Below are 24,404 nucleotides of genomic sequence, written 5' to 3'. Positions count from 1 at the left end.
TAGGTGATTTCTTTGTGCCCTGATCCTGCGCTGCTAGAGATCCTGCGAAAATGTAACAAACTGCTTCAACTTGTGCAGAAGGGGTTGAGTGAATATCTGGAGACAAAGAGAGGTGCTTTTCCCAGGTAACCCCTGCATTTCAGTGGGCTGGATCACACTGTGGTTCAGGTAATATCAAAGCAGAGGCTCACTCTAGATCACTTTGCCAAGAAAAAGGAGAACAATCGAAGCTTAGGATATTGTCATGAGACTGCAAACATAAGCAAGGCTGTGTCTTTCAATGCTGCCACCTGACGGGGAGAAACAGGCAAGCACAAATGCTGAGAGTTGAGGGCAGTTTGGTAGCATTGTTGTGGAGCTGTGCCTCAGGATTTGTTTAGAAAAGATGGGTGAAATGAAAACCTCCATCCATCTCTGTCGCTTATTCCTGAAGGAACACTTCTATTGTTTGATACTCCTTTAAAACCACTTTGCATGGGAATGACTGACTCCTGTAGGTGGAGAAGTCTCTCTAGGGAGGAGTAGGTGTCTGGACCATGACTGCTACTCTTCTATGCAAATACAAAGAGATCAGTGAGCAGTTAGAAACATTGTCTTTAGCTTGGTCCTCATCTTGCCAGGATTTAGTTCCTGATGTAAAGGGAGCCTCCCCTCATGCCTCATCCTGTGTTTCTAGGTTCTACTTCCTTTCAGATGATGAGCTGCTGGAAATACTGTCTCAGACAAAAGACCCCACTGCTGTGCAACCACACCTCCACAAATGCTTCGAGAACATTGCACGGGTAGGCAAAGCAAGCACTCTAGTGCCCTGGCCACCTTTGGGAAGCTGATCTCATGGGATCTTGGAGACATGCTGAGGTCTGGAGGAGTGTCCACACTCTGCTGTGTGGAAGTGTATCTCCTGGGAATCTGTAACTGTACATAGAAAGGCATTGTGAGGTGTGCCTGGCCGGGAGTGGAATTCAAGCAACTGCACTTCAGACATTTAAAGCCAGATGTCTGCCCATAAACTGAGCACCCTCAATTGCTTTTACACACTGAAGGGAAAATAGGCATCTGCAAAGGGCAGCTTTCAGGATTTCACTTAGATACCCATCTTAGGAGGAGAGAACTCTCCCTCTGGAGATATCTGTCCATCCCACTGTGGAAGCCAAAAGAAATAGCTCAGACTTAGCTGTCTGTACACAGCCACTTGCTTTGGGTAGAATTCTTCTCTTGCTGACAGCATGAGGAGGGACAAGGAGTGAAGAAGTCTGAACTGAATTAAGTTTCTGCCTTCATCCCTGCTTAGGAGCTGGGCTTAACCAAAAATAGCTGTATTTTTCCTCTTTATTATTCCTAATAGACTTCAGACTCCGTGGCTAGTCACAGCTCACACCACAATACTCAGGCACTAAAGCCAATCTTCTAGTCATTAGCTTGGGAAAATAGAAAGGAAATTGAACTAGAAACCTAGTGCAAAGCCACTGGAATAAATAAGGGGACTTTCAGTGATGTGCTGGGGCACTGGAGAAGCTGTTAGCTTTTATTCTTAAAACCGGGCATTGTGACCTCAAGGGAAATGATTTGAATCTACAGAACTGAACAGGAATTGTTTGAGTACTAGACAGGCAATGAGAAATCTTCCTCCTCCCTATAATTTGATTTGCTTCACTCAAGTTAAACCAACAATGGGAATATCTTGTTTTCTTGACAATTGTTCTCTATTTTTGGAGAGGTCATTTTGCACATCTGTCACACACTTGATTATCACTACTGACAACCGAAGTTTGGCACCAGATTTTTAATGAGCATACCCCACTGCAGCCTGGCTCTCTCTCAGTGGCAGGAAAACAGGGACAGAAAGGAAATCCTCCATTCATGTCTCCTGTTGCCCTTCTTCCATTAGCTGCTCTTCCAGGAGGACCTACAGATCACACACATGTATTCTGCTGAAGGAGAAGAGGTGAAGCTGTGTGTTCCCATCTCTCCCACTGATGATGTGGAGCAGTGGCTGCTGGAAGTGGAGAGATCCATGAAAGCCAGTGTACGGGACAACATAGAAAGAGCAATTGGTGCCTATCCAGGGGTAAGCGTTTTATCATGGCGGGTCCCTGATGTCTGGGTTCCAGGCTTGCCATAGAGATCACCAGTGGTGGGGCTGATACATCTGTGATACTGTACTAGCTTTAAAATACAACCTTTAATCCAGCTGTGTGTGTGTCAAGTGCAGACTGCACAGCTGGGCAAGCAGTTAATGGTCCAGAAGATTGCAGACCCTGCACACTCGTTTGTCAGCCATGGAAGTGTTCCCAATATCATAGAACAATCCCATATGAATCCACTTCTTTTCCTCTCTCCAGGCAACTTCCTTGTTGTAAGGATCAGCTCTCTTTTGTCTTCTTGAGCTCTCTTGTCTCACACAGTATGCTAGAGGCTGCATCAGGGGCTGCATCTTGGCTCTAGTTCTTGTGTTAAAGCTGCACTGGTATAAAAATTTGATTTGTTTGGGTCTAGGGAGGAAGAAAGGCTGAAAAAAGAAAATGAGAAACTAGGAAAGTTAAAACAGTCTTGAAAAGGGGACATACTCTTCTGAGTCTCAAAGATTCATCTCAGAAAGGAGGAAGATGTAGAAATATTAAGCAAAAAACAAATTTAAATTGTTGGTTTACCACTGTTTGTTTTGGGTTTTTTTTTCCTTTTTCAAGACTCCACGTACTACATGGGTCCTGCAGTGGCCTGGCCAAGTGGTCATTGCTGGCTGCCAGATTTTCTGGACAAAGCAAGTGTCTGAAGCTCTGGAAGCTGGAGATTTGTCCAGCAGGCTTTTCCCACAGCTGAGTGCTCAGGTATGAAAATGAATATGAGTGAGATTTTGCCAGATGGAGACTTTTCAATCCTCAGACCTTAGATAACTTATACATACAGCCAGAACAGTGCTGTTGGAGAAACAGAGATTCATTCCTGCATAGCACAGCTGAAAAACAGGTCAAAAAAACCCAGGTTCTTGTCATCTTAATCATTAGAATATTTGTCATCATAAACCTCAAATAATAAGGACTGATAATATGATCATTATCTGAAGACAAGAGTACAAAAGGTAACTCCTCCAGGGTTACATAAGAAGTCAGAGATGGAGGAAAACTGAAGTGATGGACAATAGAAAGCAAAGTGAAACTGCATCATTCATATCTGTTCCTTGCATCTAATTGCACCTAGGAGGTAATCTCTGGGCCTCTTGGCAGCTCTAGCAGTTTGATTTCACCTGAACATGATAATGGTGGGGGCAAAAGTTGGCTCTGAGCAGTATTTGCTTTCTGAGCAGTCATTTGTGTCTCTGACAAGAGAAGAGGCAGAAACTGCCTGAACACAACCTGTGATCTGGACTTAACATGCTGTAAGTTTGGTTGCGTTGTGTTAGTACAGCCTGGGTCTTTGGGGTATGGATTGCTTCAGATGCTTTCTTCTCCTTCCCCAGCTGGGTGATTTGGTTGCCATGGTTCGTGGAAAACTGTCCAAGATGCAGCGAGCAGTCTTGTCAGCTCTTATTGTGATTGAGGTCCACGCCAGGGACGTTGCAGCCAATCTGATTGAGAAGAATGTGACAAGTGTGAATGATTTCGAGTGGATCTCCCAGCTCAGGTAGAGAGCATAGCTGTTGAACCTCACCTGGCCTCTCTGGCCAGTCTTCATTGTCCTTACCAATCAGCCATGTCAATGAAGAACAGAAACAAGAGTTTCCATAGTCTATAAGCAGTATTCCTGAATGGCCTTCAGCATCTCTATGAGGAGTGGGATTGAAGTCTTCTAAGGATGCCGGTTCTAAGGCATCTGAGACAGACCTAGTTTAGATGGCATTCACTTTGGCAATACAGACTAAACCATGATGTTTCACAACCTCACTATGAAAGGACATGCTCCTGATCAAGGAGTGCAGCACTTGAACACCCACTTTCAGTCCTGTGAGAACTCCTGTCCATCCTGTCGTGTTACCTTACTCTTTCTCATCTTGAGAAGGTAGATCCCTTGACATTCAGGTCTCCAGACCTGCAGGCGGTAGTCTTCTGAGCTGTTGTACTGTCAGTCAGCCAGCATTTATCTTTCTGATGTCATGTTCACTCATTAGATACTGCTGGATGAAGGGGGACCTGTACATCACAGCAGTCAATGCTGAGTTTATTTATGGCTATGAGTATCTGGGGAACAGTGGCCGCCTGGTTATCACGCCCCTCACTGACAGGTAAGGAGTTTGTTTTCTAGTTAATAGGTGGGGTTTGTTTTTTTCCTGGATGAACAATCCTCTGACCATTCCAGTCTTACTGCTTAACATGTGTAAATAGAAACTGTTTGTACAGTAAAGGACTACCTGAGATGAGGGCATAGGAGCACTCTGGCATTGGTTCTACTATATTCCTAGTGATCAGTGCTTTCACTCTCCTAATTCTTAATGTAGTGCTCTGATTCATATACAATTGCTACCTGATAGCTAAATAGCTCTTCTATGAACCAGTAGATGAGGGGCATCTAATACTCTAGAATAGCAGTAATAATAGTTTTACCCTTTTGTAACTGTCTTTTTTTCTGGAGAGAGAATTTGTAGCCAGTGGCAGAAGGATTTATCCATGCAGGCCCCCGTGAATACTAATCAAGGCCACATAGCTAACTCCTTTGCAGAATGCTGCATATTCAAGCAGTTCCACATAACAATAAAGGATGGATTCTTACTTGTCTCCAGCTGGATAGTTCATGTCTCTCCCATTCTGAGATCAGTAGTAAAAATGGTTTTCATCATCTGGTCTCTCCTTTGTTGTAGGTGTTATCTGACGCTTACAGCAGCTCTGCACCTGAAATTTGGAGGAGCACTTGCAGGACCAGCAGGAACAGGCAAAACAGAAACAACAAAAGACCTGGGCAAAGCACTGGCAATCCAAACAGTAGTGTTCAACTGCTCTGACCAGCTTGACTTTATGGCAATGGGGAAATTTTTCAAGGGACTAGCCAGGTACAATAAAAATGCCGCAGATCATTAGCGAGGGATGGGTAGGATACAGGGATGCTGGCCACTGGGAATTGGTGGGAATTTTTTTTTTTTTTGCATCCCAGAAGAACAAGCAGAGCCCTAGCAAGGGGGTTACTGTGTTCCAGAATGAGCAGAGTTACAAAATTCCTGTCAGCAGGGAGAGGCAGATCAGCCAATCAAATTAAAAAAGGGATAAAAAGAGATCCTGTTCATTTAAGGCAAAATTAAAATGCTTTGCACCAATCCACTAATCCACTGTTATTCACCTGTGCAAATGTTTGCAGCTCTGGCCTTTGGTTTAATATCATACAATTTAGACTGAGATTCAGCCCACGAGCTGCTTAATCTTAAGAAGGAGAGTATCTGCTGAGTGTATCCAAAATTGAGCAGCTAAGAGAGACTGCTCTAAGCCCTGAGGGATCCTCTCAGAGAAGCTTCTCTCTTCTCTACATTTCAAACAGACCTGCTCCAATTAGTCTGTTGCACACTGGTGAATCTGAATTAGTTACTCCAACAAAAGCTGACATTCTTTTCTCAGATGTTTTCTTTGTAAGTAATTTAACTTACCATGCCCTGTGGGAAGATCACCTTCCTCATATACATGCTTCCAGCTTTATATGTAGCCTTCCAAGCTCTGAAAAATGGATTTCAGAGGTGTCTAAATTGTATCTGCTACAATTCTAGCTCAGGTAGAAAACAGGAATTCAACATGCCACCTCTTCCAAACCCAAATCTGTAACACACAGGATTTGTCCCATGCTGTAGGATCAGACATTGCCATGGCCTTGGAGGGGCCATGCAGCTTCCCACTCATCACATGGCCTGAGATGCTTACTCAGGGTGCAGGGCTGCATCCTCTTCCACTGTACCAATACATTGCTGTGGGACATTAGGTACCTTTTAGGTTCACTTCTTGTCTCTGTGCTGTCTCCCCAGTATGTAGATTTGCAATTTCTAGATCCAGCTGAATGTTTGACTGCAAGTTTGCTCCCATGTGGTGTTCCTGACTGCCCTTGTTTTTCCTTCCTTGCCCAGTGCCGGTGCATGGGCTTGCTTTGATGAGTTCAACCGTATTGATATTGAGGTGCTGTCTGTGGTGGCCCAACAGATCACAACCATTCAGAAAGCACAGCAGCAGAGGGTATGTAATGAACATGTGGATACAAAGGCAGACCAAAAAACCTCCACTTGAGCTAGTCTAAGCAATTCTCTGACTTTTGCATGCTTCACTGCTCGAGGGCACCTCAGACCTATTTGAGCTTGGAGAGGCACAAGTAACACCCTAGCTGTGGCACATCATATCAGGCTATTACATAGTCAGCACCCTGGGTGGGTTTTATAACTTCACCCTAATCTGTGCTGCCACAGTTGCCCACACTCTCAAGTGTCTCAGCTTAAGCTGCAGTGCCAACAGACTTTGGGTGTGGGAGACATTCAGATACAGATCCACCAAGCTGATACAAGTTGGAGCTGTAATAAAGGCAGCCAGTGTTCTGCCATGAGCTGCTCTGCACCATGTTTGTCTAAATGTGTTATCCAAGCTTTAGTGGATTCACAAAACCCAATATGTGCATTAAAATGTATGCTCACACAGACACAGGACTGCACCATTAACTGAATTGTTGCCTTTACATGGAGACTCAGCTGTCAGCTAGTCTGGCAGCCAGCTTCTACTTTGCTCTCTGGAGACTCAGAGAGGTTAAGACCCGAATCTCCTTGACTTTGGCTTGACTTCTGCATTACTTTATCCCCCATCTGAAATTACTACCTACACAGCTTTAAAAAGGATTTAGGTTTCTCTTTGCCCTCCCTGCCATGAATTAATTCAGGTCCAAACTCTACTGCAGAATAAATGGAAGGATGTTTGTTTACAGCTGGAAGGATAGAAGTCTGTTCAAGGGCCAAAAAAGAAAAAAAAAAGTATCCTATCAGTAAATCTTCCATGAGTCCAGTGTCTTAAACAGGGAAAAACACTGCTGGTAATACTGGATTCCTTCAGTGGGTCCAGATTGAGTCACTGCAGTTGTGTGGCAGCTCTGTGTGTTCATGCTTGATAATGTGACTACTGAAAGCCATGAGTTTCCTTGTGGAAGATTCTGCTGCATTATTTAATTTGCAGGTCAGGGTCTCTTCTTTGAGGATGATCCTATTTTTAATTTTCTAGGTGGATCGCTTCGTGTTCGAAGGCACAGAGATTCCCCTGGTGCCATCCTGTGCAGTCTTCATCACAATGAACCCAGGGTATGCTGGGCGCACTGAACTGCCTGATAACCTGAAGGTAAGGAGGGCACACTGCACACGCAGCAAGAAACAGGTGCTGGATGCTACCCAGACCATCAGGGTGTCTGTGACAAAGATTAGGATGTGATGCTTTTGGAAAGTTTCTAGGATCATTTGAAGATTTGAAACACATCTGTAAGCAAATGACACTCCTCAGATTGCAGTCTGCAGGGATGCTGCCCTGACAGGTGCCAGACATACTCCTGCTGAGTCCTCTAAACAGTTTGGGATAGATACTCAGACTTTTTTTCTGTTTGGTAGGAAAAGTAAGAAACAATCAATGTTTTGATCTTGCATTGGAACTGTTTCAGGCTCTTTTTCGTCCTGTGGCTATGATGGTCCCAGATTACTCCATGATTGCTGAGATTTCACTCTACTCCTTTGGATTTAATGAAGCCAAAGTCCTTGCAAAGAAGATCACCACAACTTTCAAACTATTGTCTGAGCAGCTCAGCAGTCAGGTAGATGCCTGAATGTCCAGGGCTGTTTTTTAAATGTGAGGCTTTCTCAGCCTAGGCACAAAGTACGTGGATAGTTCTCTGGATGCCTCACAAAAAGTCACAAAAACCTATTCTTCCTCTATCTCTCTCCTTTCTAATTCTCGTTTCTCCTCCTGCTACTGGACTTGCGTTCACCTTCAGTCCCAGGTAGGGTTGCAGTGGCAGGACAGTTGAGCCAGGCAGCCCTGCCTACTTCTCCCTCCATCTAGAATTTATCATCATCCAGTTATTCTCATCTTCCTCACCTATTATAGTCTGTACAGCTGAGGACTAGTTAGTTGTCTGAAGGATCCTGAGAGTAGACTTGGACAAAAGAGCAGTTGTTCTGAAGGCATAACTCTCTTACTTTTCTTATCTGTTGACTGAGTGTGTGCATGGGTTCACTCTTTTTTAGGTGATGCTTCTGCATCTGATGACATTGTTTCCTCTGTTCCTTTTCCAGGACCACTACGACTTTGGGATGAGAGCTGTGAAGACTGTCATCTCAACAGCTGGCAACCTCAAAAGAGAGAATCCTACTATGGATGAGGTAAATGTCCTTATACTTCACACTGTTAGGGACTTACAGGACTGCCTTTCTGCAGTCACATAACAGAGTCAGGATCTTTGTTTTAAATCTCTGCAGGAGCTGATCTGCCTGCGGGCTATCAGGGATGCCAACATACCCAAATTCCTGCAGGATGACCTCAAGCTCTTCAATGGTATCGTCTCAGATTTGTTTCCCAAGATCCAAGAAGAGCCTGTTGATTATGGCATCCTGGAAGAAGCCATTCGCAAGTCTTGCATCAAACAGAATCTGAAGGATGTTGATGGTGAGGGGAAAGACTCCACAAGCTCCCACTGGGCCTGTGCTTTTAGTCCAGCACCCTGCCATAGGAAAGAGACAGCTGGTCCCAGACCCACTCTGCATCATCTTCCTCTACAGGTTTTGTGACTAAGTGCATCCAGCTCTATGAAACCACTGTGGTTCGTCATGGCCTTATGCTGGTGGGGCCAGCAGGTTCTGGGAAGACAAAGGTAAGGTTGAAACACTGTTGTCCCCAGAAAACCATCACCTACCTATTAATTCAGGGAGTTAAGCTTTACAGAAGATTCATGCTCCAGCATTTTCAGTTTCTCTGAGGCAGAAATCAGGGCACGAAGATGCTGCCTCTTAGTATTGATTTGTAGCCATGGGGAAGTGTGTTACTAGCTCACTCCTTTGAGTTAGGAGATTAGACCCAGGCTTACTAGCTCTGCTACAGATTTCTCAGGCTGAGGAATACTTTGACATCTCAAGATGTTTCAGACCTCTTAAATGGTAGATCTAACTTCTTCCCTCCCTGCATCTGGAATGCTTCATTTCTGTGAATACATCAAGGCATCTCTTTACTATGACACTATCCTTCACCAGGTCTCCTTTCTCACTGCCTCTTGAATGCAGTTGCTGCGAGAGAAATGTCTTTGTCATGGTGGAACCATGTCAGTTAATTCTCTTGCTCTCCTGCTTTTGCAGAGTTACGAAGTCCTAGCAGCTGCAATGACATCACTGAAAGGTCAGCCTGCAGCCAGTGGTGGGAATTACGAAGCAGTCAGCTACTTTGTGCTGAATCCCAAATCCATCACAATGGGCCAGCTTTATGGAGAGTTCAACTTGCTAACGCATGAGTGGTAAAGTACAAAACCTGCTTTCCTTCCTTCCAGACGGGAAAGGCTTTTCTTCTGGTCTGGAGCGTCTTCTCTTCAAGGCAGAGCACTGTGTAGGATAGTGGCATAAACCCAGGAGCAATCAAGTCCTTATCCTCACCAAGCTACAATAGCCAGTCACGGCCATTTAAGCTGACATCCTTTATTGTGTGTGCCTGGCCCGGCTGCCAGCACATGCCCAGACAGCTACTGCAGCTCAGCTCGCAGCATTGACTGCCTAACAAGGAATAATTCAATTGCTTTGGAGCACATCCCCCTGCTCGAAGATACAGCAGCTTAAAAACACTTGCTTTGCTTCTGAGGAAAAGTGACCTCTGTACTACGCACTTGAATTGTTCTGTATAAACACACTGGTGGCCTTGAATGATGAGCAATGACTTTCAGCCATAGAGAGGCATTTCATTCCCGTTACCAGGGCTCCTGCTTGCTTACATGGTTTGGAAGCAAGAACCAAGAGCCCATTTGCCCTCTTGACAGCCGAGTCCTACTGCTTATGTTTCTATATGTGACCTGAGTTTGACTTTGCAGCTCACTTTATCCAGAAGCTAAAGTGTGAGAAGCAGTGTGAATCTCCCTTTGGCCCTGTCACCCACCACTTGCTTAGGGGCAAAACTAAAGACTGTGTCCTGTAAAACAAGGGAAACTAAATAAATATGAACATAACTACCTCTAGGAAAAATGCAAGCAAATAAGCATTACTGATGCTGAGACTTGGAGCTTCCCAGCCTGGGCTCTGGTGCATCTTTACTGAAGGACATTTCCTAGGATATTCCAGTTAAGCTCGACAGTTTATTTATGATGTGACTCTACCCAAGGGCAGCACACAGACACATCAATATGACAAAAAGGAAAATATAGCAGCCATGTAAAATGTATTTACAGACAAATCCATCTGTTTTAATCAGCTGAGATTTGGAACAGACTGTTTTCCCTTGATCTCAATAACAATACCCTGGAATTCACCAGCACTATAAAAATTACAATTCTTCAATAATGGGAATAGAGTGCAGGGCTGAAACAAAAACTGAACTCCAGGTTTCCACATACAGATTAAATTCTTGCTGTCAACAGCCAGCATTTCTTGTGTCTGCTTTCCTGTTCACCAGCCTCAGCACCACCTGGGTTCACAGGCAGCTGAGGATGGGGAACTTTAGTTATTAAGAGGGTAGGAGTCATGCTCTTTAGCCTGGATTCCTATAGTTACCCAACTGAAGCACCTCAGCAGAGTAGCTGTCCTGAGTCTCCCTTCACAATTGGTAGAGAAAAAGAGGCACCTCCAGAGAGCAGATAACCCACCTGTGACCTGAACTGGATGCTAGCAAGGCCTCTTTGCTTTTCACTGAGGGGAGAGATGTTAAAGGGAAGCGTGGTATTTTATAGTTAGATGACACAAAGTCCAGATCCTAATGCCCACAGAAATTGTCTCATGATGATGCTTAGGCTGGGATGTACAAAAGTACAGTGAAATAAAAAGGAGATGGAGCTTTGTGCAGCTCACCAACAAGTGAGGCACAGGTATCCTCAGGCACATGAACCAGGGTAAGATTCTGCCTCTGTTACCTTATATGGTGGAAGGTTTGTTATTTTTTTCAGCAAAACCAGAACAGATCAAGCTCTGTCTTCCTCCCACCTTTCAGGACAGACGGGATCCTTTCCTCACTCATCCGGCGTGGAGCTGCAGCCACTGATGCCAACAAGAAATGGTACATATTTGATGGGCCAGTTGATGCTTTGTGGATTGAGAACATGAACACAGTGCTCGATGACAATAAGAAGCTGTGTCTTAGCTCAGGGGAAATCATCAGACTGTCACAGGTAACTCATTCCTCCTGCTTTTCCTCCCTATTGTTTGTTTTCCTTCCTCCCTCTTGGAACACATTTGCCTTTTACTTTCCACTTGATGCCTCCGATGGACTCGTATGGCAGTTGGTGTCTCAGTAGCAGCCCTGTGTTGGCCAGTCCCCTGCTGAGCTGCACAAACACAACAGAAAGAAGGCTCCTGCAACAAAGGGAAAGAATTCAGCTTCACCAAATGATGCCAAAAGATACAACAGAAGCAATCGAGTCCTTATCCTCCTTTCTATCCCTTTTGCAATTTCCAGAGCATGACCATGATGTTTGAAGTCCAGGATCTGGCTGTTGCTTCTCCTGCCACAGTCTCCCGCTGTGGCATGGTTTACCTGGAGCCCAGCATCTTGGGGCTGGAGCCTTTCATCGAGTGCTGGCTGCAAAAAATCCCAGGCATCATGCAGCCCTTCTCAAAGCAGCTAGCATCTCTCTTCAGGAGATTCCTCAAGGTGAGTTACCATGCTGTTGCAGCCTTTCCATGACTTGGAGCTTGTCAGCTAAGATGTCAGTCAGCCCAGACTTGTCAAGACCTGGATTTAAATACTATTGCGGGAACACTTCAGATTACCAGTATGCAAACTTCTGGGTTTAGTAGATGTTATTTGCTGTTCCCTACAGATGTGACAGTCTTACTGGTCATTATAGTTTGCTTTATTTAATTTAAAAATTATCTTCTGGACAAGATGATCCCTGGTACAGCTCTGTTGCTTACAATAGAGTAACCTTAGGGAGAAAGTTGTAAGAACAGGTTCTTCTTATTTCTGCTCTGCCCCTAAGTCACTATAGTAATGAATAACCTGGAGCTGCAAAGGAAGGCTCTGAAGAGAGCAAGCCATGGCACAAGATGAACAACACTGTTGCACAGGACCAAAAGGCAGGCCCAGAGGTTTCTTGGGGTTAAGACTTGAACCAAGAGGGTTGACTTGCTTCTTTCCGGTCAAAACAGTGATACCTGGGACACAGCAGGAAACAGCAGCGTTCTCAGCCATATCCACCCTGCTAAATGTAGTCTATAGGGAGGCAAGGAGAAACCAGAACCCTAGAAGGTAAAACCAAAGTCAAATGTGTCAGATGATAACACTGACCTGTTCTTGCCTCTCCTTACAGGAGGCCATCAGCTTTGTCCGTAACGCTGTGAAGGAGATTATTGCCTCAACAGACAGTAACCTTACAAGGAGCCTCCTCATGCTCTTGGAATGTTTATTTCAGCCTTTCATCCCTACTGAGGTAGGATTTTACCATCTGTATCATTTGTGCCTGTAGTTCTTAAGTGCACTAAGTCACACTGAAGGTTCGTCACCAGAAAACAAGGTGTTGGTGCAGAAAGGACATGTTGTACCTCATATATGTGGCAGAAGGTAACACAACATCCTGCAAAGCACAGGTAAACCTGGAATGGTTATGCTTTGCCCACTGAAAGAGCAAAAGAAAAGCTCCATGCCTACCAGCCTGGAGGGAAGAGATTCGCTTTTATTTATAGTAGAAGGAATGGGAGAAATTATGGAAAGCAGAGATCAGAGCTGAGCAGTGATGCACTTCTGATTGCAGGTCCTTTGAGAATTACTATTGAAGAATGCTGGACAATTTTCAAATTAAAAACTAAAGAATAAATTCTTCTCACAGCCCCTGTTGAGTGACATTAGTTCAGCAAGGGGAGTCCCTCAAGTACACCAGTGAAACAACAAGTTTTAATCCACAGAATACATTAACAGGCCTGTGAAAAAACAGCATATTAAGAAGAGTTTGCCTTTTGTGTACCTTAATCATGCCTGAGAATTTTACTTCTGCTCTTGTCTGGCTCTCAGGGAATTAGGACGATTTCCCAGGAGAAAGCAGCTCGTATTGGAGAGCTGATTGAGCCCTGGTTTATCTTTGCCTTGATCTGGAGTGTGGGTGGTACTGGAGACTTCCAAGGTCGTGTGGCCTTCAGCTTGTGGCTGAGGGAGAAGATGGCAAAAGAAAAGGTGAGTAAAGGAAAAAAACATCCTCTGCCACAGAGGAACTAGTAGTGAGGAACGGGAGTCAGAGCTTCTCCAATACCTGGAAGCTTTGGATGAGCTTTCTCTTGGGATCTGCCTCAGACTTCAAGGAACTCTTGAATCTGGAAGGTTTGGGAGAGAGACCTGGCCTGGGCAGCTTCCCATTCGTAAAGTCTGCCTTGCAGTAGTGCAGACCCTCCTGTCAATGCAGTTGTGGCAGCCAGGTTCACCACAGCTTTATTCTCACAGATCCAGTTGCTTTTCCCAGAAGAAGGACTGGTTTATGACTATAAACTGTGTGATGCTGGACTTAGCAGTGCTGAAGATGATCTGGATGAGGAGGTCATTAGAGAGGTAAAATACTTCACTTTCACCTCCAGTCCTTTGGGAAATCCTTCAGGAGGGCAGGATCAGGAAGCAACACAGTCCTGCAGGTTTTGGTAGGATTTTCTCATAAAGGGCAAATTAAAAAGGCCTGTAGGAACCAACTGGGAATGTTGAACGTGAAATAAAACTTTTCATTAAAGGAAGAAGGCAGTTTCTTGCCTTCTTATGAAGCAGATCTTTCCAATCTGAGACAAGGGCTGGTTAATTCAGACCTGAATGTCTCTGCCAGTGCTCAGCAAAGTGAGCAGGCCCTACAAGTGGCTGCTGAAGGAGGACAAGGAGATGCTCAGATGGAAAGTCCTGTCTGTGTTAGAAAGCAGTGCACAACAGCAGGAGAGCTGTGTGCAGCAGAGTCTGGAGAAGGAGAAAGACAGACAAATATGCCATCTTTTTCACAGGAGGCAGCAGAGCAGTAGGGCATGCAAGGCCTGTCTGACTGACAGTCACTAGCTCCTGAGCTGAAAGGAAAAAAAAAAAAAGTGGGGTGAAAATTTTTCCCCCTCCTGAAATCACAGTAAAGTAGAGAGACCTACAAGAACATCAGATGCTGAGCACAAGCTGCCAGCATGGTTGTGTGAGCAGACCACATGGGGTGGTCAGTAATGTGCATTTTCTCAGTGTTCTCCAGCACATCCCTGACAAAGGCTCTATCTCACTTGCATAGTGGCCTCAGGGAGGTTAGTCTGGGACTTGATTCTAGCCTAAGTCGTCCATGGCTTGTTCAAGTACAAAACCTCCATGAGCCTCTGAGTACAACACAGGTGATGGCACCAAATATGAAGATAGGATCCCAGCTAAGCCCTCTTTGGCCCTCTGTCATGGGGGCACTTACAGGGTGGGTCAGCCTAGGACAGACTTTCAGTTTTTGCAGATATCACAAGTGCTCCATCCCTCGTTGATCCTGGTTTTCAGAAGGGAGCACAGGTGTGTTGCTGCTGGGGTAATAATTTCTAATTCTTGGGCTACCTCTGTTCTAAGAGAGTCAGACACTCACAGCATTGCCATACAGGAAGGTATGACTAGACAGAAACCTGAATTCCTCATCAGAATCTGAGCTACCACAGGGAGCTGTGTTAGGGAAAGCACAGCAAAAACTGTTTTCCCTTAGGGAATAGATGCAACTACCCCTGCTAATCACACCCATACCTTTCAGGTGTGCTGGGAGAAGTGGTTGGACTCTACAGCAAAGTTCACCATGGCTCCTGATACCAACTTCTGTGACATTATTGTGCCCACGATGAACACAGTCCAAATGGCTCATCTGCTGGAGCTGTTGCTCACAAACCATAAGCCAGTAGGTGCCCTGCCTTGTCTTCAGTGCTTATATTGTTCTCATTAACAGGAATACCCTTTCCTCTTCCCCTGCAGTCAGAACCTAACAGCTACACTTTGAGATTATTTCCCATTCCCATGGCACTGCTCAAAAGCTGTGCCTAAGCCACAAGAGTTCTGCATTCAGTCTTCAGGCACTGTGCTGGTGCCCCAAAGGATGGTCAACACTCAGTTGCTCTATCAAGGTGCAGCAACTGCTAGGTAGCCAATCACCATCCCTCTCTACCCCTTTCCTGCAGTTCTGGTCTGTCCCACACCAAGAGATGTGTTGAGCAGCTGTCCTTACTGAAGCACTGAGCCTTCTGTCCTCTCCCAGCCTTTGAACGCCTAACTGCTGATTGTGCTTCTAGGTTCTCTGCATCGGTCCCGTAGGTACTGGGAAGACTCTGACAATTACAGACAAGCTTTTGAAGAACTTGCCTCACAGATACATCACTCAGCTGGTGATGTTTTCAGCACGTACCTCTGCGAACCAAACCCAGGATCTCATTGACAGCAAACTGGATAAGAGGCAAGTTTCCCTTCTGTGTCTGCAAAGGCAGTATCCCTGAGCTTAGTGTTTCTATCAACTTGCCCCTTTCGTTTTGTCCAATGAGCTGAAGGGGCTGAAGCACATAGAGCTGTGGATAATAAATAGGGGATGCAGCAAATCTGAGGTGGGATTGTGAGAGGCAGCAATCATTTCATACAATGACAAGAAAGTGAGAAGCATTAGTGAGGGTTTGCAAAAGTTGCTCCAGTTCTGGTTATCCCAGAAATACTGCATTTCACAGCACAGGTGTTTGCAAACCCTGGTGTAGGATCTTTATAGAAACTGAGAAGGGAGAAAATGTGGCTGCTGACTCCCAGTCCCACACCCTATGTTTCACAACCTCTTTTTTGCCAATGGTTTGAAGTTTACATGGCTTTTATTTGCACCCATTTATTCATTGGCATAGTGCATAAGTATCACAGTACATTAGAGGTTGGAAGGGACCTCAAGAGATCATCAAGTCCAATCCCCTGCCAAAGCAGGATCACTTAGGGATGCACAGGATTGTATCCAGGTGGGTTTTGAAAGTCTCCAGAGAAGGAGACCCCACAACCTCTCTGGGCAGCCTGTTCCAGTGCTCCATCACCCAAAGAAGTTTCTTCTCATGTTGAGGTGAAATCTTCTATGTTCAAGCTTGAACCTGTTGTTTCTTGTCTTATTAGTGTGCATTACTGAAAAGAGCCTGGCCCCCTCCACCTGACACCCACCCCTCAGATATTTTTACACATTGATGATATTTATACAAACCTCTCAGTCTTCTCAAGGCTAAACAGCCCCAGGGCTCTCAGTCTCTCTTCATAGAGGAGGTGCTCAAGTCCCCTAATCATCCTCATGGCTCTCCTTTGGTTTCTCTCAAGCAGGTCTCTAGACAAGATTTCACTCATGTTTGAAAAGAAGCCAGTGCCACAAACATTTCTCCAGGTCTTTTGTGGACAGAGGCCCATAAAAAGGAGTCTATGGGATATAAGGATAGCTGAAACTGCAGACCCAGGAAGACTCTGGAGAAAGAACTGGTTTTGGATCAAGTTAGGAATACCTTTGCGGTAGGAGCTGTCCTGTGACCTTACGCAGTCTCTGTCCTTGCAGGCGGAAGGGTGTGTTTGGGCCTCCAGTTGGGAAGAACTTAATCTTTTTTATTGATGACTTGAACATGCCCATGCTGGAGAAATACGGTGCTCAGCCACCCATCGAGCTGCTGCGACAGTGGATGGACCACCAGGGCTGGTACGACAGGAGGCAGATCGGTATGACCCACATCCTCTTGGCATGTTGTTAGATACATGTACCTGCTGTGGAGATCTTTGCTGAGAGGTTTTAGCCACGTTCATTCCTGAGTTTGCATTCTTCAAGGTACCTTCAAGAAGCTGGTAGATATTAATTTTGTCTGTGCCATGGGACCTCCTGGAGGGGGAAGGAATGCTGTCACTCCACGCTTCACTCGCCATTTCAACTACCTCTCCTTCACTGAGATGGAGAATAGCAGCATGAAGACTATCTTCTCCACCATCCTTGGCAGCTGGATGGGTAAGTTCTGCAATCTGCTCCCACCTCCTCATGTTGCAAGTCAGCCCAGGAAGGGGAGGAATTATTATTGATGATCTGATCAAAGTGTTGGAAGCTGGAAACTGCATTAGCTGCTTGAAGATGCTATTGGGAGAGCACTGTTTGAATCATAGCAAACAGAGGGCTCAAACACACTTTAGACTCAGGGCCACAACTCTGCTGGTGCACATCAGCAATCAATGAGGTATCCTATAGCCTAGGTCTTTCAGGCAGGATTTTGTTTGTGATAGATGATGCAGATATCGTCAACCTCAGCAGGTAAAACTGTAACTCATTTTTTTTGTCTTTTTCTAGATGGACTCCTAGGAGAAAGAAGTTACAGAGACCCAGTGCGTAAGTAAAAGCAGAAAGATGAAAGAGGAAAGAGACTGTGAACAATACAAGTTGGTGGGCACAGCATGGCATAGCTTACCTGTGCTTTCAGGAGACAGACGCCCAGACAACAGCCTTCTGTGGAAGCAGAGCCTTCTGTTACTCTCCATCTGCTGCAGCCTGTGGACAGCTGAGCAGAGTGGATCTAAGATGGTGCTACAGCCACCCAGAAAAAGGGTTCATTAGGAGTGAAATGAGTCCTCTTATATTTGACAGGGTGGGAATTTAGGATCATCTTTGCAAATGTGCCTTCATCTGCAAATCTGCCAGTAGGAAGTAGTGAGAATAGTGAGCTATGGAGAAACAAAGCAGAGCTTTCTGAGTGCTTGCAATATTCTCAAGCATCAGTATCCAACTATGAGCTCAAGGGCACACTGAAGCATCTAGCTGTGATTTTAGAAGAAATTAAAACATTTGGGAAATAATGCAAAAGAATGCAAAATGCTAGGTTGTCACAGGGCTCTGATTCCCCAGGAGTGTTTGTAATGAACTTCAGAAATGTATTTTATGCTCTAAAACTGGCAGCTGTATTTAAATCCTGCCAGACTATTGCATAACAAGTTATTCCTCAGTGGCTTTGCGTTTGCTGAGCTCAATTAATTGCAAGGAGGTTTAGCTAAGAGGGCACTTGCACCTTCTAGCTTAAAAGTAGCTGAGACTCCACTGTTGGAGTACAAGGAGGGAGAAGGAAAAACTGTTTGGAGTATTTCAGGTAGGCACCAATTACCTGTCAGGAAGTGTCTCCTCTCCTCCAGGGGTGTGTGAAGTCTTAACACCACACAACTGTCCCAGCTTTGGTTGGGAAACTCATTGGCGAACTCCACTGCAGTGAGCAGGTGCTTGGTCAGGTCTCCACACACTCTCTGCATGAGAAGGCAGAAGAATAAAGTGTTCCTGGACAAATACTGGCAACACCTCTGCCACTCAGTGCCACCTGTCTGCACAGCTAGGACTTTCTTAATCCAGAGTCGCCACCTTGGCATCTCTCCACCTTTCTCTGTCCCTGCAGCAGGAGCACTTGCAGTCAAAGACTTGAACGAGCCCCTGGTGGATGCCACAATCCGTGTGTATTTGACCATCACATCCCAACTGCTGCCTACACCAACAAAGTCACATTACACCTTCAACCTGAGAGACCTCTCCAAGGTGTTCCAAGGCATGCTCATGGCTGAGCCCAGCAAGATCGAGGTGAGTCCTCCCATCAGCACAGCCGTGCCACCCAGGGGAAGACCAGAAATGTTCCAGTCAAGGCCTCAGTTTCTTGTTGAAGCTGCATTTTGGTACTGTTTAATGAATGAGGTGACCTTCCCTTTAGCTATGTTGTCTACTACCAGTAGTAAACAGACCCCTCCTACCACCCCAGCCCTTCCTTGGCACAGAAGCAGGTGAGTGGCCACATGAAGTCAGCAGGATGTAGTCTGGCCATTCGGAGCTGGATGGAGCTATAGGGGACTGCACAGGGGCAGAGGTCTTGTCCTGTTACCAGCTTGTAGTAATGGAAGCTTCTGCCCCTTCAGCATTCTTGAGGACCTCTCTCTGGCTCCAGTCTAGCCAACAGAGATTGACTTATCACAGGAAGTGCTTGGGAGCCTGGGTTTGTGCTACACTCGAATAAAAGGATCTTTCCAAAAAACCACAAGAAATTCTGAAAACAGGGGGGAAGATAAGGACAAACAAGATGAAATTTAAATCTCTCAAAGAAAGCCTGGCAGATGGACAAATAGAGGGGGGATTAGCTGAAGCTGTAATGAGCTCTCTGCAAAGCAGCTGTTTTGACAAGAGTTGATTTTGAAAGGAGAAGGGAATGCAGCTTCCTCCACCCAGTTCTATCTCCACTCCAGCTGCCTTCTAGCAGGAGTGGAGCTGGCCACATGCTGGGCAGGAACCAGCTTTCCTGATGGCAGGGCTCTTAATGCCTCTCTGCTTCTCTCACGGGGGATTTTTTGCTGGGATTTCCAACCAGGACAAGCTGCAGCTGCTGAGACTGTGGTACCACGAGAGCTGCCGGGTCTTCTGTGATCGCCTGGTCAGCAAGGAGGACCGGACCTGGTTTGACAACCTGATGAAGAGTATGATGGAGGAGTTAGGCACCACTTTTGAGGAAGTTGTCCCCTCCCAGCCAGTTCTATTTGGGGACTTTATGGAGCCAGGTGCCAGTGTCAAACTGTACAAAGAAATCCTCAGCCAGGAAACGGTAAGGACTCTGGGAATCATGATGATGTGAACTATGCTCACATCTACCAAGTCTTCTGCAAACTAAAGATAACCATGGGGCTGCTTAAATTGAAGTTGTATGGAATCACAAACCCTCCCAGGGCTCTCCTGTAAAATCCTACCCCAGATATGGGTAGTGGCTGCATCTGGCACGATAGGAAGTTGCGGTGGAACAAGCTGTCTCTGCATTACCATCCTGGGTGCAGCCTGCTATGCCAAATCTCCCAGCTGAGCTGCACTTTGGACTGAAAAGTGAAATTTGCAGGAAAGAAATGGCACATTACCCCCAAACAATACTACTTTTGCCATTAAAGACTTCACAATTGACCTTCACAAGTAATTAATGTTACTGCCAGATTCCCTGTTGGAGAAGATACCACGAGTACTTCGGTAGCGCTAATTAAGCAAAGGCAATGAGCAGTGCATTTTGTGCTCATGGCTGGAAACAGATGATTATCCTGTTGTCTCTTCTCTTGTGATAGCTGTGTGATAAGGACTGGTAATTAAGTGAGGTTTCAAATCTCTCCTGCAAAGTAGGTAGGCCTGTCCCCCCCAGAGGTGTGCACAGCTGAGACAGATTTACCAAGCTGTTGCACAGTCCACGGATGAGCACAGGACCTTGGTGTCTCGAAATGGGTGTCAGCACTGTAGGAAGTCCAGATGATGTTTCTTGCTGAGCGAGGAGGACCAAATCCCAGATGTCTTCATGCTTCATTTCATGCTCTGGCCTGAGGGTGCCACTGAAAACAGCCCTGCAAGGGGCAGGAGAGACTGTTCCTGCAGCTGTTCTGTTTGTTGGCTGGACTGGGAGTGGAATGCACTTTTCTATGTCTACAGCCAGTGGTGTTTTCTTCAAGCACCTGGCCTTTCCAGCCAGGATCCCTATCACAGGATACATCATCAGGCAATGGTCAGCTGTAGAGTGAGGAAGCTCTCCCAGAGGGAGGGCCTGGAGCAGTATGGGTCAGGCAGCCATAAGCTATCTAATTTTGAACTGTGCCTTGCTATTTCTCCAGGCAAACAGCAGCACTAGAATGGCAGACTTCAGTCATTTGCCTGAGTTAAAGGTCACCATTGGCAGCTGTTGCCATTACCTCTGGTTAAATTCAATCCAGTCCAATGGCAGTTCCCATAGGAGTATGGATCAAAGACAGCTATCACCTCCCCACAAGCAGCTCCTAGGGAGCAACTGAGAGAGGCAGGCTGCTCCCAGACCCTGCTGAGCACCAGGCACTGCCCTGCTGAGGCCTACCTGTGCTGACAATCACCTACCCCTTCTCAGCTGCTTGTGTCTGGTAGCCACAACAGATTGTTTCTGCCCACAGCTGAAGGTTGTGATTGAGGATTACCTGGAAGAGTACAACCAAGTGAACACCCCAGAGCTGAAGCTTGTGCTTTTCATGGATGCAATACAGCACATCTGCCAAATCAGCCGGATCCTACGGCAGGCTCCAGGGAACGCTCTTCTCCTGGGTGTTGGGGGAAGTGGGAGGCAGTCTCTCACCAGGCTGGCATCTCACATGTAAGTAATGCAATTCTATACACATAATGTGGAGCAGCTCCATTGGGGCTGCCTCTAGCAACTCTCTTTTCCTGACCCTCCTGCTACTGGTTACACATTTTTCTGGTTGATGACTCTTCAGATTTAACACTCAAGAGCTAGGGCTCAGTTAACATGCACATCTATACTAGAAAAATTGGACTCTTGCCTGCTCATAGCTTGGGTTACTGCTGTGGGCATGCAGCAAATAGGCAAAACCAGCATGGTCTGTGTCAGCTCAGTGGCCTGTGCAGACTCAGCATTGCAGAGGGAGAGATAGGGACTTCTGCCTGGGAGCTGGGCAGCAGGAACACAAAGACAGGATCTACTTGTGACAAATGATAAAGTGACCCTGACAGCCTGGGAATTAAGAAAAGTGAGTCTTGGGAGCCAAGGGACCTGCAGGGGGAAACTTGAAGAACCAGGGAACTAAGCTGTTCTAAGTTGTTCCAAATACTTGTGATGCTAGCAAAATGCAACCATGATTCCCAGGTGCACAACAAAAAAATCCACACAGAGTTGTTCCCTCTGTACTCCGAGGCATTGAGCCCTAGAAGCAGTGTGACTATTAGTACCTGGAGTTGTACTTCTGGTTTCTGGCTAGCTCAGGTATCTCTGCTTTGAGTAAAACATGCTCTTAAGTTGTTGGCTGAATGTGCACAAGGATAGGCAGGTGCTCAGAACTCATTTCAGGAAAACAAGCTGCTTGAGTCCTCTTCTTCTGAGTCTACAACATACACTCAGGACTGACAGAAGAGGAGATTTTAATATGATGTAACTCCACAGGCTTCTCTTTTCTTTAGGGCAGACTATGAGTGTTTCCAGATTGAGCTTTCAAAAAACTATGGCATAGCTGAATGGCGAGATGATGTGAAGAAGATCATGATGAAGGCAGGCCTTGAAAGTCTACCCAAGACATTCCTATTCGTGGACACACAGGTACAAGAGCATCAGCATGGTGGACTCCATTTCAGAAGTTAGAAACACATCTCTAAGCTCAGTAAATCCTCCTAAAGAGGATTGAAAAGCTTGGTACAAACCAGACATAACTGGTATTTCTTAAGTAGCCCACCTTCATTATCTGATAGAAAAGTCAGAGGGAAACAAGGTGGTGCCTTTGTTGCTAAAGGAATTGAGTGGGCTGTTTCTCCTGTTGCTCAGGGAAGCACCTTGCAGTTCCATCCAAGGGCTTGGTGGGATCAAAGATTTTCAGTTGCCTGAAGCTAAGCACTACCCTATCCACTGACATCAGAAGTCCTAAGTAACATCATTCTATTTCTTTTCAAATATACCAGTAGATTTAGGGCCTCATGCCTGCTGGTTCCACGGAATAATGTTGGCTTGTTACTGTAAACCGCAACTTGCTAATGACTGGGCCAGCTTCTGGGATTCATAGTTATGTTCCCCATGGGATTTTTTTACTGCCTTCATTATCAAAGGAACCAAATCCCTTCTGGCAGCGCCCTAAGCAGCAAGATGAGCATCTGTCAAGTGCTGCTTGTTACCACATCCTTTTCCCTGCAGTAACAAGCTTCTGTAGGAGAGGAGGGGTATGGGAGGCTGCATTTAGTCAAGTAGATGAATGCTGTGTATTTCTGATTTAGCAAAGGTGGAAAGGTGTGTATAGCTCTGGAGGAAGATCGTCCCACAGGCTGTGACACATCCCTACAATTACTCCATCTCCCACGTCAATGAGCTTTATCCTAACAATTAAGTATTCTGCGCTGGAGGAGTGAAGACCCAGAGCAACCTGGTGCCTGGTTGCAGTCACTGTGAGGCAGGCAGCAAGGCCCTGAGCCATTTCCCTAAGGAGACAGTGAATGGGCTGAAGGAGGTTTGGTTTCAAACACCCCCCCACCCCCCACAAAATGGCTGTTCAATTGGAAATTGAAAAGAAGGCTCCAAGAGACCTTCCAGCACCTGAAGGGGGCTACAAGAAAGCTGGGAAGGGACTTTCTACTAAAGCTTGTAGTGATAGGATGAGAGGGAATGGATTGAAGCTTGAGGAGGGCAGATTTAGACTGGATATTAGGAAGAAATTCTTTACAGTAAGAGTGGCCAGGCACTGGAACAGGTTGTCCAGGGAGATCATGGATGTCCCCTCCCTCAAGATGTTCAAGGCCAGGTTGGATGAGGCCTTGAGCGACCTGGTTGAGTGCAAGGTGTCCCTGCCCATGGCAGGGGGTTTGGAACTAGATGATCTTCAAGGTCCTTCCACTCTAAACCATTCTATGAATCTGTGAAATGCTGGACTAGGGTCAGAGGACGCTTTACTGGAGCCAAGTGATCAGAGAAGTGATTTCTTATAACAGAGGCTGAGGGCTGTATTTATGCAGCAGTGATCTCCATGGTATGTGGAGAAGTGACTGTCTTGACTTAGGAAACTGCTTTTTTCTCTTTGCCCCTATCATTTGCTTAGATTAAAAATGAATCCTTCCTTGAGGACATCAACAGCCTGCTCAACTCAGGTGACATTCCCAACATTTACAGCCTTGATGACCAAGAGCAGATCATGACAGCTATGAAGCCTGTTGTGCAAGATCTAGGGCAGCAACCCACCAAGGCTAACTTGATGGCTGCCTACACAGGACGGGTTCGCAGCAATATCCACATGGTCCTCTGCATGAGGTACAGTTCAGGGATAGGACTCTATGCTCTCAGTGTTAATTATTGCCCCCCCCCCCCCCAGGCCTTTGCATTATACCACATTATCACGTGATTTTTGTTTCCAAGCCCCTGACTTTAGAGGCATGAGGTATGCTTTCCACCTTCCCATAGAACCAGATTCTTTTGGTTTTTTTTAAACTTTACTGGTTTCAAGATAATAATATTCTTAAACTTTTCAAACTTTATGCATGATCCAGATTAAATACAAGTTTCCTCCATGCACCATTGGGCTGTTTGTACAAAAATATCCTGCATGAATTTGGGGCTCAGTTGCAGCATGTTTCCTTGTTCATCTAGTGCGCAGTCCATTAGCAGTTAGCTTGTTTGCAGGAGGGCTGTGGCAAGGTACAGGACATTCTCAGTGCTAGTACAAATAGAAGAACCAGGGACCCTTATTTGTGTCTGGTGATGCAATCTCTGCACTCATCTGCTTGAAATAGATTTCAGATCACTTTTATTTCTTACCTCTTATGTGTTCTTCCTAGGGAGGGTCCTATAAAACATC

The 24,404-nt window shown here is 45.8% G+C and overlaps 1 protein-coding gene across 1 annotated transcript in view; it reads left to right on the top strand.

Annotated features, from left to right (window-relative positions):
- DNAH1 (dynein axonemal heavy chain 1) overlaps positions 1–24,404 on the top strand; it is a 115,366-nt gene that overhangs the window by 70,255 nt on the left and 20,707 nt on the right. Inside the window, exons 25-53 of the mRNA XM_054387214.1 lie at positions 4–125; positions 677–782; positions 1,889–2,068; positions 2,688–2,828; positions 3,458–3,621; positions 4,106–4,219; positions 4,793–4,981; positions 6,035–6,140; positions 7,164–7,277; positions 7,591–7,740; positions 8,222–8,308; positions 8,405–8,591; positions 8,705–8,796; positions 9,275–9,429; positions 11,103–11,280; positions 11,568–11,762; positions 12,421–12,540; positions 13,119–13,277; positions 13,542–13,646; positions 14,833–14,973; positions 15,362–15,522; positions 16,630–16,787; positions 16,894–17,067; positions 17,401–17,439; positions 18,488–18,666; positions 19,442–19,672; positions 21,018–21,214; positions 22,036–22,171; positions 23,652–23,860. Of these exons, the coding sequence (XP_054243189.1) occupies positions 4–125; positions 677–782; positions 1,889–2,068; positions 2,688–2,828; positions 3,458–3,621; positions 4,106–4,219; positions 4,793–4,981; positions 6,035–6,140; positions 7,164–7,277; positions 7,591–7,740; positions 8,222–8,308; positions 8,405–8,591; positions 8,705–8,796; positions 9,275–9,429; positions 11,103–11,280; positions 11,568–11,762; positions 12,421–12,540; positions 13,119–13,277; positions 13,542–13,646; positions 14,833–14,973; positions 15,362–15,522; positions 16,630–16,787; positions 16,894–17,067; positions 17,401–17,439; positions 18,488–18,666; positions 19,442–19,672; positions 21,018–21,214; positions 22,036–22,171; positions 23,652–23,860 (4,289 nt within the window). The remainder of the gene's footprint in view (positions 1–3; positions 126–676; positions 783–1,888; positions 2,069–2,687; positions 2,829–3,457; positions 3,622–4,105; positions 4,220–4,792; positions 4,982–6,034; positions 6,141–7,163; positions 7,278–7,590; positions 7,741–8,221; positions 8,309–8,404; positions 8,592–8,704; positions 8,797–9,274; positions 9,430–11,102; positions 11,281–11,567; positions 11,763–12,420; positions 12,541–13,118; positions 13,278–13,541; positions 13,647–14,832; positions 14,974–15,361; positions 15,523–16,629; positions 16,788–16,893; positions 17,068–17,400; positions 17,440–18,487; positions 18,667–19,441; positions 19,673–21,017; positions 21,215–22,035; positions 22,172–23,651; positions 23,861–24,404) is intronic.

This window comes from Indicator indicator, chromosome 15, assembly GCF_027791375.1.
Source record: "Indicator indicator isolate 239-I01 chromosome 15, UM_Iind_1.1, whole genome shotgun sequence".
NCBI lineage: Eukaryota > Metazoa > Chordata > Aves > Piciformes > Indicatoridae > Indicator > Indicator indicator.
Note: the sequence above shows the minus strand (reverse complement) of the source record. Positions and strands in the feature narration are given on the sequence as shown.